The sequence below is a fragment of the Lepisosteus platostomus genome, chromosome 12 (assembly GCF_059453375.1).
Source record: "Lepisosteus platostomus isolate fLepPlt1 chromosome 12, fLepPlt1.hap1, whole genome shotgun sequence".
Taxonomy (NCBI): Eukaryota; Metazoa; Chordata; class Actinopteri; order Semionotiformes; family Lepisosteidae; genus Lepisosteus; species Lepisosteus platostomus.
This window is the reverse complement of record NC_142622.1, coordinates 6434349-6446486: the sequence shown is the minus strand read 5'-3', so window position 1 is coordinate 6446486 and position 12138 is coordinate 6434349. Positions and strand designations below refer to the sequence as shown.

The following is a 12138-nucleotide window of genomic DNA, read 5'->3' as shown; positions in this document are numbered from 1 at the left end:
AAAATTGCTTTGCATTAATGGAAAGTAATGAAATCTGAAGAAATAAAGAGTGTGAAGACATTTTTACCTTTAAAAACAGCTGTTTGTGAATATAATTCAATGCAGAATTAGTATTTCCTCTTGGAAATTTAAAAAGTTAATTCAATAATGTCCATTATAATTATTCAATAGCCCCATTTCCTTCTATTATTACTTTAAGCACTGAAATGAACGCATGTCAATTACATGAATGCAATGAAAAGGTATCACAGAACAGAGTAAATCAGGGTAGAAGTTCAAGCAAAAATCTAAATAGATTTGTTTTAAATAAAGAAAAACACACATTTACAGTATTTAATCTATATTGTTAAAAAAATAATGCACCCTAGAATGTGTTGTAAATATCATATAAAGGAGGATTTTCTAAACATTGTTTAAACTACAGTAGATTTCTCTGTTTCATGTTACTGTTTTCCAGTGTATATACAGTATTCATAATGCACAGCCATATTTTGCACATTACAGAAATACAATTTACATAATTAAAACTGTTACATCTCCTTAATTGTAAATTGAGACTGCCACTTAGACACTGCACCCCAGGAATTTCAACAGTATTCAAGCACCTGGGAAGCTGCAGTGTCAGTAGGAGAGAGCAGTGGCCAACTATCCCCACCCTTGTTACAGACTTCTAGTAACATGGCCCAACTCTAACCTGTGATGTCAAGATTATAGAGCACAGCCTGCTCCTGGACCAGTCACACCAGTTGAACCGAGTTAAAAAAAAATCAAAACTTAAGTCTGAAGGAACAAAATACACTGAAGACATTTTTCTTATTGAAAATAAGACTGCTAATCACAGCACAGACTTAAGTTTAAAGAATGCAACCAATCAGTTTTACTTTGTGCACTCGCATTAACAGCTAAAACAATCTTCTGTAGCAAAACTGAAACAGATGGACTGCAACTAGATCATTTTTCCAAAAGGAAATAATTTTGTTGTTCACCTGAGGGCATGTACAACGAAATTTTCATGGCCTGCATCAAAAAACCACAAGTATTAACCTTAATCAGTATCATATTTTAAAGCTATGAAGAATGTGTTGAGGTTATTAAGCTGAGGAGTCAGTCTTATTGGAAAAGGCATCTATGATATGTCTGGAATTACAAGGCGCTGTGAAGACCTGAACAATTTCTTCTTATTTTCAAAGTAAAAAGTTTGATGACATTGCTCCACAAGGGCACACGATGACCTATAATGTAAAGTTAACTCAACAGAAGCATGATGTAGAAAAACAGAGCTTTTCAGCAATGGGATATGTGCCACTGAACACAATTTTGATATTGATAATTAAAAAATACAACATAAAGTCTATTGGACAACTGCTTTGTAGTCAATAAAAGTTTACTAAAAGTAAAGTGACAAGCACATACATGAAGGAAAACACAGCCCTTGTCATTTTCTTTATCTAGGTTTTATCTTCTTCTCATTTTGAAAACAGATCAATAGTGCAGGTCATAAACTACATGACAAATCAGCTTTACCCTTTTGTCAAACAGTGGTCTTGTAGAATACCTACTATAGTGAGCAAATTATCTTAATGTACTGAATACAGTTCAGCATAAACTGCTACAGAATCAAATAATTTTTCACTGGTTGGATTTCTGATTACCACAGCTTAGACATTAATTCTCTGACTGACTTGGTGGCTTTCCAGATAGAGGAATGGAATGCTAAAATTACACAAGTCAAAACTCTGCAATTTGAACATATAAGGAAAGAAAAGCAAAATATAAATAAAAACTCTAGCAGCTCTTGAAATTTTCCCTTCATATACAATCTGTTAACAAGGCTGGACAAGTCCAGGATTTGCAAGCAACACATCCTGGCAGCTCAAATAAACTTAACATGCTTAACTATGTAGAGCAGCAAATATGATAAACAACTTTAAGCTTACTCTACCAACACACAGGAAATATATTTTAAATGCATGCTGATTGATTCTAATATGTTTGAAGATAAAAATGAGAATCCAAACTGTGTGCAATAGATGGGTCACATTCGATTAAAAAAGAATACATAAATATACACACATATCTGACTGTAAATAAAATAGTTATTTTTCTCAAATTAAACAGGACACAAATACAATCAATTTTTTAATAAACCAGTTCTAAATCCCTCTATAATAAAACTTAACAGTGAATATCTCATGCTGTAGTATGTAAAACATCTTCTTGTTATAGCCAGGGAACATAATGATTCCTTAAAAGGGTAGGATCATTTTTAAAAAAGAAAATCTCAGTAAGAAGCAAAATAATAAGACTATTAAAAAACACATTCTTGTGAGTATGAGAATAAAACATGACCCATTATCTGACTGACTGGTTAACATTACAAAGGCAATCTGAAAGCAAACCTACCTTGGCAAAGAACACAGTGAGGTGCGTTTCACTGCCAAGTATCCAAATAGGGAACTTTGGAGACTTGAGAAAAGCCCCAACCTGGAAAATATATAGAAAAAAACCAAAATTAATACACAGCAGAGAAAAAAAAAATTAAGGGCCATATATCAGTCAATCATTAAGTTCTGGTTGCAATTCAATATAAAATAGAACAGACATACATACTGTACAGTTGTACATACAGTTCTTTATACTATGAAATACTTATACGCAGACAAGATTTTGCACTGCCGCAACACTTCAAGGATTGAGAATACATCCCTTAAAAACGGGCCCTTATCCAAAAAGTTGTATAGATTTTTTAAAACCGTTTCCATTCTATTGCACTAATAATATATTAATCAGTGAAGTACTGCAAAGAAAATAAAAAATAGCTATTTAAGTATCATCTTTCAAATGTCTTTGTTGGCAAAAACAACATTTTTCTGATGTACCCAAGAAATTATTACATTGGATCACTGCTGCGCAATAAGAAAGCAGTCCCAATGAATGAAACCATTTATCAGATTTATTTTAAAGATTGGATTCAAAGGACTAAATATGACATTTATCTGATGCATTAAGAAACAATAAATAGTAGTGCTAATGTACATGTATTTGCAGTAGAAATGGTAATTACGAATTCAGTCAGTATGGTGGCAGAGAAGTCAGCATTGCTGCCTTGTAGCATTAGGGCCCTGGGTTCAATTCCGGACCTTAGGTGCTAACTGGGTGGTGTTTGTATATTCTCCCCATGTTCATGTGGGTTCTCTACAGGTGCTCCAGTTTCCTCCCATAGTCCAAAGACGTACTGGCAGGTTCACTGCTGTCTGAGAACTCATGTTTGAGTCTGTGTATGCCCTATGATGGACTGGTATGCTGTGCAGGATGAATGGTGCCTTGCGCCCACTGCTTGAACAAATAGGGCCTGGCTTTCCTGCGACCCTAACTTGGATGAAGTGGTTTGAAAATTGATGGATGGAACTACAAATTCTTATTCTGTTTAAATAGAATAGATTTACAACATAAACCTTACCTTTTGCAATACAACTTCTTCTATGAGTACGATTAGATCCGAGTAAAATCTTAAATTTAAAGGGGCTCTCCTGTAAGGGTCTCTATAATTTCTGACATCTCTAAATTACAGCATAATACACATCTATGAGTACTAAGCATTAATACAAGATTTTATTTTAATGAAGATCACCCATATACAAAATCGTAATATGGCCTTCAAATGTCTAATTATTGTCTAATTAAAAAATGGCACTGGAAAAATATTAAAGCTATATTAAAATTATTCAAGAAATTTTTTGCTCCACAGAGGAAATGAAAACAAACATCAGTGTAATTATCATGCAATTGTGATTACTGTACAGACAATTAAACCTTATCACATAGACCTATGATTAAAACCTCCCACACAACTAATTCCTCCAGGAGTCAAGGTCTATAATTCAGATCTTCACTATAAACTACCAAAAATATTTCTACACAAAAAAAGAATACAAATAAAAGAGGACATTCAACTTTTATTCTACAAGAATGAATTTAAGAAATAAATGTTTTGTCTTGGCAGTCAATTATTACAGCTAAGGGTTTTTCATTTTGTTAAGAGGCCCAGCAGAATAAAATTATTCTGATTAATATTTTCTTATAAAGATTTGATAAAGACAAGTACAAATATAAAGGCTTTGGTTCTTAGCCTCATTTCTATTCTACTGTAAGTTTCTTTTTACTGGACATGTATTAAAAACGGGTTACACTCAAATTAAACACTAAAACAGGCTATTATGTCATGTGACTTTCCTACCTGCTAGGACTGCTGAAGAAAGAAAAAAAATCTAAAATGACACCATTCCACAAATCAATACAAAAAATTAAATCTTCAGAGAAATCATCTTTTGGAATGTATCCATATACCTTATGTTGGAACAGGGGTCTTCAGCCCTGGTTATGGAGACCCCTAGCCAGTATTATCGATTATTTTTTAGGAACACTTGGAATTTATTATCAGTTAAGGTATTTTCAGTTATATTTAATTATTTATAATAATAAGAAGAAGAAGTAAGATGACAAGGAAGACCTGTTTCACTTTTCACAAACTTAGTGATGCTTATGAAAATATAGTAGATGAAATAGAAATGTTTGGATATTGCATATTTGGATGTCTTTGTCTCTGAAAGAACCTCAACTTAGCACTTATTGCATCTTGGGATAAAAAATTAAGAAGAACAGCATTTACAATACCAGATTTTGGTCAACCACAAATGACAGCTGTCGGAATTTAAAATTCCAAAACTTGTCTAAATAAAGCCAATTTCTTAAAAGTATTCTGACCAAGAAATCTAAGAATCCAACAAAATAAAAAATAATGCCTTGGAAAAAATAGAATTTAGATTTCTGAAGTTTTTCCTCAGGAGAAATCAATGTCACTCACTTCATAAATTCATCATCTAAATATTTAAAGATCTTTCTATATTTTTTTTTTCCAGTAACAAACTGCATGGCTGCCTCCCTTTAAAATAGTTTATTTTAAATTAATTAAGTGCTTTTTTTATTCCCACATCCTTGATTGTAAGATGAAAATCTTGAACCTGAGAACATATTTATTGTGTGAAATTGATAAAAATATAAGACCCACCTTACAATATTGTAAAGACTCCATTAATGTAAGAAAGCCTATAGTTGCTTGGCTGTGTATACCATGCAGCTCTGGGAAAGAAAAAGACAACAACTGAACACCAGAAAATCATTACATTACACGTTGTAGGAACCTGGAATTAAATGTTTGTCCAAACAAATCAATTTCTGATGGCTCCTAGGTTCTCTCATAAAAACAAACAACGCCAAACTCAGGCTCATGTTCAAGATAACTAGACCTCTCAAGACAGATGTTCACTCTGCTAAAATGTCAACTTTAAAAGGAAGATGTTCCTTCTACAAATGTAACAGCTGCTGCCATGACTTATTCATTTTAATATTCCTACGATGTGGCATTCTGAGAGAAATAACTTTACTAAAAGTTCGCATCCCTTGACACTCCACACATATTACAATCTCAACAAAAGTGACAAGTGTTTCTAAAAAGAGTGAAATCTGTGTAAAATCTAGATAAATCAAAGACATTATCCCCAGCATACCATTAAACATTAATCTATGTTATGGCATAATCTAGAATTTATTTATTTTAAACACATTAATTGTTAAACTAGCAGATGTTTTAACACGTAATACAATGGAGTCACTGTAATGCATGGAACAATCTATTTGACAGTATTTATGTTTTTAGAAGAGGATTTTTAAATCATTAAATCCACTTTTCAGCCTTTTCTAAGTCACTTCTTTGTGATGTCTATATGTGCTGCCATTTTAACGTCTTTTAAATTGTCCATATATATTAGCAATAAGAAAGCTCCACAGCCAAAACCTTGTGTTTTCTTTCTTCTCTTTTCAGCATGGAATAAACCTATTACTTGTTCCTATATTAGCAATAATACCCTTTTAAAGAAATGCACTGCTTCTATAGAAAGAATCAGATTAAAATATATTTTTGGTAAATAGTGACCATACAAAAATTATGAACATCCCATTTTCCACCATTGCTTGCATGTCACTGCTTTAACTGAGGTTTCTGTTGGGAGCCAGATAAAGCACGCAACCATTAAGTAACGCTGCCATCTGCTGTTCAAAAGCCTTCACTACAGGTTCACAGAACTATCTAGAAAGCTAAACCTTCACTGCTGAACAAGGTTTTGTGTCACTGAATCAACTGTTCCAATCATACAATGCATACATCTCAGACTCTCAGATCTCCTACAGGAATAAAAAAATTGAAACAAACTATTTTTTGGACACAAAATACTCAATCAAAGCACAAGGCTGTTTTAGAGCACCTAGAATTGTGCTCGACATATTATATGTAAGTTATTAGTATTGAAGAACATAACAAAAACAGCCACCGCTAAAAAAGCAAATAGATTAAGACAAGATGCATTTTGTATTGAACCCTTGGTATGTTCCCATCTTCAAAAATGAAAAATGAATAAACGGATAGATTTTTTTAAATTTTAAATATTAAATGCTTAATAATATTGATCAATAAGACTTAAAATGAGAAAATTCAATTTTAAAAATTGAAAAACAAGGATTGTAAGTTTAATGTGCTTAAAGCTCTTCTTTGGTGTATGCTGTTAGTGTCAAAGCTTACTCATTCCAGAGCATTCCCGGTCTCCATCCCAAACATTGGACACTGCATGGCCTGTCAGCAGGAGGTTGATTAAACTCTGACTGAAGAGAAAAGGAAGAGAAATTCAGGTATGAGGCCTTTTAAATGTTGAGTAACCCAATTAAATGTAAAAAGACATGTGACACTGTATTTGTGATGGCAGTTGTGTCAGAATTGAAATGAAAGCTGCCATTGCTCTATAAAGCAGCACTTTAGTGTGACTGTGGGACATGAATGAAAGAGATCCAACCACACATAAAATAATGCCCACATATTTTCTCTTTAGAGGGGAATCAGTAAGCACATGCAAACCTCAGAACACAAACCCTGAACAAAAGTTTAATTTCTGTTCCTATCAATTTTCAAATTGAGAAAAATCCTACCTTCCATGACCATAGACAGGGTCTATCAGAGGTTCTGTAGCATCTTCAATCTCATTCTTTATGTTTTCAATACCCTAAAAAGAGAGGAAACTTTGTAAATATTTTAAGTTGGTATCTTTTCAGGATAAAAGCAATAAAACTGGCTTAAAATATCTACAGAAGGCAAAAGTTAAAATTTTATATTGGCTACATTTCATTTCAAGTTAAGAACTTCTACCATTACATTTACATGAACCAAACCAAAAAAATATAGAGATAGTTTCTGGACTACATAGTAACTTTTAACAAGGGATCAAAAAATTATGATGAAACTATTATGAAATGATATGGTGGAACTTGTCATTGGCAGTGGACTGCTCAACAGAAAAAAATATTTACACCCAACCACAACAGATAAATTAAAGAACTGAACTTTAAAGGAGCTTTGCCAATTGCAGAAAATGTGAGACATTTGCCAGACATTGCACATGCACATACCTTTGTCAATATGACAGAATAAAGAAATAGCAGCACTCCAAACTTGTTCCTCCATGTGTCATACAGATCCAGCACTGCTTCCTTCATTTCACCAGATGTTTTCAGTATCCTTTTCCTAAAATAAAGTACACTATGAAAATCAAAGCACATGACACCTGTAGAAAATGTACTGTTATTTCTTTCACTACAAAAAAGAAACACAACTAAAGTCAGACTAACAGGATTTTTTTTTATAAAGCATGTCTGTCTTTCAATACATTGATCTTAAATTTTGCTTAAAAAGCTGTGCTTTTATTTTGTTCCCTGAATCAAGGGAGAAAAATCTGGCTGAAGTAAACTGCCATTAAAATGTTATTTTCAAAATGTCATTTAAACAAATATTTTGTAGCAAGTCCAAAAAAAGAGACTTGTATCACTAACATCAAAAAGGCATATTTATAAGAACAATATATAAAAAATCATTGGTAACTGTGTTGGTCTGGTGCACCTGATCTTGCCCGGAATTACTTTAGATATTTCTGTCTCTTGGAATATATATTGAAAATGCCAGTTGATGACTATATTATTATGAATGAGAAGGTATGTGCTTGCAAAATTACAGAACAATGCAATAAGTCACTTTTGAACATGGTGCAGGTTTGTTGAAACCCAGCAAAGTATATTACAAAGTATGTGCTGTTTCATCACAAGCAAAAAACAGTTGTTTAGGACATTCAGTCATATAAAATAAAACGAATCAACTAAAAGACTAGATTGCTTATGTTTTTCTGTATTCTCCCAAAAAAGCAAGCAAATAAGCACAATGCAAAATCAAAATGAAAAGTAAAATGTTAATGTTTCAAGAAGTAAAAATACCAACATCATATTTGTTAACTTACTGAATAATTGTATGAAACCGCTCAAAGCCAAGCTCTTCAGTAGCCAGTGCAGCTAAGCCTACAAGACACTTTTCAGCAATAAACCCACAAACAGAGTACACGGAGCAAAAGCACAGACTACTTATCATACAATAAGTCAGATAACTCTGCATGTACTATCCCATGCTGAGGATTAATACAGTAGAAAATTAACTCATATTACACACTATGCCAGCGTTAGAAAGAAAAATCATTGTAATTCTGTCACATGGAACTATGTAAAATAAAAAATAAAGTCAGTAAAAATCAATCAGGGAAATTGATATCACAAATTGCATTGTCCTAAAAAGCATTGTTTTGCTAATATTTTACAATATTTTTATAATTGGTAACTTTCATAACTTGGTATTTTATTTTCCATATAAAAATATTATCCTGTGACAGACCAGTTATCACCAGAAACAACATAAAGGATCATTAAAAACATAAACAGTACTTAAATTTTGAATCATACAAAGTAATCTTATAAATTACGTATTATAAGATAATTACCATAATAATTATATTATTACCATATTATAGTTGTGAAATATTTAGAATTAATTTTAGATTGAGCACTTAAAAAACTGAAGGAATTCTAGTTAAAGAATAAAATCAGATCAGAATAGAATGTGATTTAGAAGAACTTATTTGGATTTTGGAAGTAAGTGTTTAACACTACCAGCTTTTCTGTTATAAATTCAGAATATGCCCGGCAACACTAAAACGTGAAGAAAACAAAACAGAAATAAACAGTAAATGACCCATTTACCTCATCTGTGTATTAAGTCTAAGATAATGTGGCTTCAGTGCAGTAAGTAAGAGCAAAATCAAGCACAATCACACTTTACACAAATTACACAATACATTTGCATAATAATATCTTACAATGCTGCTCGTCTTCACTTTGCTGACTGGATTCTGGGCTGCTTTCAGAAATGCTAGAATTGTCTTCTGACACTTTCCCCTTTGACCACGTCGCTAAACAGTAGGACTTTGATTTATTGAAACAAGCGGTTTCTAAAATTTCACTCAAGGTGTAGCAGAGAACAGCTTTTTGGTCTTCCTCTGTTCAGGGAAATAAATCACAAGAGACAACATTTACTTTTGGGGGGGGATTTATTTTCATTATAGCTATATTCTTATTAGTAGCTGACTGAACATCCAGATGTTTGTATTCTGTGCAAATACCAGTACACACAATTACCAATAAAAGAAAATAAAAAGTATAACAAATTGACTTGAGGTTAGACAGTAAATAAATATTAAAGCTTTAGTAATAATACAGTAGGCCTTGAAGGGGGTTCTGCATCTATCACCTGTAGTGCAGAGCCTGATCTTCTGCAGAGTCATAAAACCAGTAGATCTAATGTTAGGAGCTGGGCTCTACTCATGCAGTAATCCATTCTTAATTTCATAGGGAGAAAATGCAAATTATTAAAGATATGATAATGATACAGAGTATTTTTAGATGGTACACTGGCTACTGAACTCTGGACATACTGAAGATTATCTAGCACCTTAGAAGATACCCCAGTAATAAGGTGCTACAGTAGCCTAAACATAAGGAAATAAGGGCATGTGTCAATATTATAGCACCACACAAACTGAGCAACTGTTCCATAAGCAGAAGAACAAAGATGCCAATTGTGATGTTCCTATGACAAGTACAAACTGGAAAGAAGCATAAGCTTTTCTAACCTCCAACAAAGGTCTCACTTCAGGACTGTCAACACCACCAAAGCCTGGCACTTTTGTAGTGCTGATGTTGGGAACCTAAGAGTACTGCCCAAACCAACGTCATAGCTGAGGATTAAGACTGTTCTCTTGCAGAGCCTTCAGGGCGGCTCAGACAGGAAAAGCACCTGCCCGAGTACAAGATGAGCTCTACGATCACAAGTGCGAGGCTGGGTCATATCACTTGATGACTGTGGCTGGAATTCCTCAGACAGCAGTGCACCATTGCCTAAGCACTGCCAAAGGAAAGCTGGCCTTGGCTCTCTTAGCTGCTTCATGGGCACATGCAAGTCTGCCGTACTGATGGTAAGGTTCACCTTTAAACAGGAACTGAACCTGTGGTTCCCGGGGTGCATTAAAAGACACATGGTTCAACGGTGGGCATGACGGAGGAGTAAGTACACACTTCTTATTCATCCTTGTATTGTGTAGAGTTTGTAGCTGTGAACCAAGACAATTAGCTATTTCAAACTGGTTGATTCTTGGGTGATCTGGCAAACAAGTGAGTGAGACTGAATCTCAAAATGGAGAAAGATATAATTATATGATTATTGAAAAAAAACAAAAGACTGCAGTCTACTTCTAATAAACACATTAGGGTGAACTGCGGGTGAATATATTAGCTGAGAGCAACGGATTCTAAAAAATAAAAAGAAAGATAAGAACTTTATTCTAAAATGACATCAAATTCTTAAAGCGATTTTAAAAAGACATTAATCAACTGATATATACTCAAACTTTATTATGTAAAAGGAAATAGGAATACAACCAACCTGAGCACTCTCTCCAGTTGGACCTCTCAGAGTTAAACAGGATATTCTTCAGCAGAAAAGCCTGCAAAAACAGAGGCAACAAATAAAGTGTTTCCCATTTTTCGGTACTTCATATATCTGCAACAGACTTCTGAAGTTAATAGAGAATTAACTTTGAAGTACAAATAATGAACAAAGACATTAACAATTGGTTTCACAGGCCCAGATTAGCACTAATCTCAGACTACATCCGTTGCAGAGAATATTTATGTATTTCTTTCCCGTAAATAAGATTGGGAAGAGATCTAATCGGAGTCTGTAAAGCCAGCCCTAATTGTTTTTTCCAGCTCCCTGTTCGCAAATTTCTTTTTGCTGTTTCCATAGGTGATTTTCATGCTTAGTAATTTCTCTGTTGCACTTGTATTCTCAGTCTGTAAATCTTAAATGAGCCTAATGGTGTTCATTTTCAGTGTCAAACCAGTATATTTCTGTGGTATTGATCTTTCTTGACAATACAGAACCGAAACAACTGTTTGCTGTCTGTTTTCTTGCTTATAAATAAAATATGGCAGGTGATATTTATTTTGGACGTACTGCGTAAACTACTACCTTCCTTCTTTTTTACACTTTTACCACGTAGTCAACATGATACAGCTAGGTAAAGTAATATTACTATTGGTAGAGTTCAATCTATCCTCGCTGTGCACATTTTTTGCTCAGCAGATCTTTAGCTATGCTGCCTGGGTGCTGTTTGCTTTGTGTCACTGTCTTTCAGGCGAAACATGCATCATGTCACACAACACACCTGCACTGGGGCAATAACTGCACAGGGACCTCCTTCGAACTGTTCCAGGGCAGTGTGCTCCGCCTCACTGAAGACGAATCCTGCAACCAGTGACAGAAAGCAGGGGTAATGTATAATTTTACCATTGTTAGGCTGTAGTTTCTTTGGATTCTCCGCAAATGTTTCAGTTTTCACTGACAGAATCACAATTCAGATTCACTGGGATACGTTCAAGAATTATTTTACTACAAAGACTCCACGTTTAAACGTTGTATTCGAACATTTAACCCCCCCTGTCAAACCAAAGCAACTGTACGATTGGCGAGTGACTTTCCCTCATTATTATGCTTAATTGCACAGTGACAAACCTCATCCAGTGAACCTCATCAGCAAATTATTAGTATCCATATCCAATTAATCGTTTATTTCACTTGCTTAGTGTTCTACATCCAGTACA

At 33.9% G+C, this 12138-nt stretch overlaps 1 protein-coding gene across 1 annotated transcript in view; it reads right to left on the bottom strand.

Annotated features, from left to right (window-relative positions):
- The window catches only part of mindy3 (MINDY lysine 48 deubiquitinase 3), a 42435-nt gene that overhangs the window by 29223 nt on the left and 1074 nt on the right, over positions 1-12138 (bottom strand). Inside the window, exons 2-10 of the mRNA XM_088600616.1 lie at positions 11703-11782; positions 10919-10979; positions 9297-9476; positions 8391-8448; positions 7513-7627; positions 7036-7109; positions 6635-6714; positions 5069-5139; positions 2404-2484 (exon numbers count right to left, since the gene is read on the bottom strand). Coding sequence (XP_088456742.1) covers positions 2404-2484; positions 5069-5139; positions 6635-6714; positions 7036-7109; positions 7513-7627; positions 8391-8448; positions 9297-9476; positions 10919-10979; positions 11703-11782 — 800 coding nt within the window. The remainder of the gene's footprint in view (positions 1-2403; positions 2485-5068; positions 5140-6634; positions 6715-7035; positions 7110-7512; positions 7628-8390; positions 8449-9296; positions 9477-10918; positions 10980-11702; positions 11783-12138) is intronic.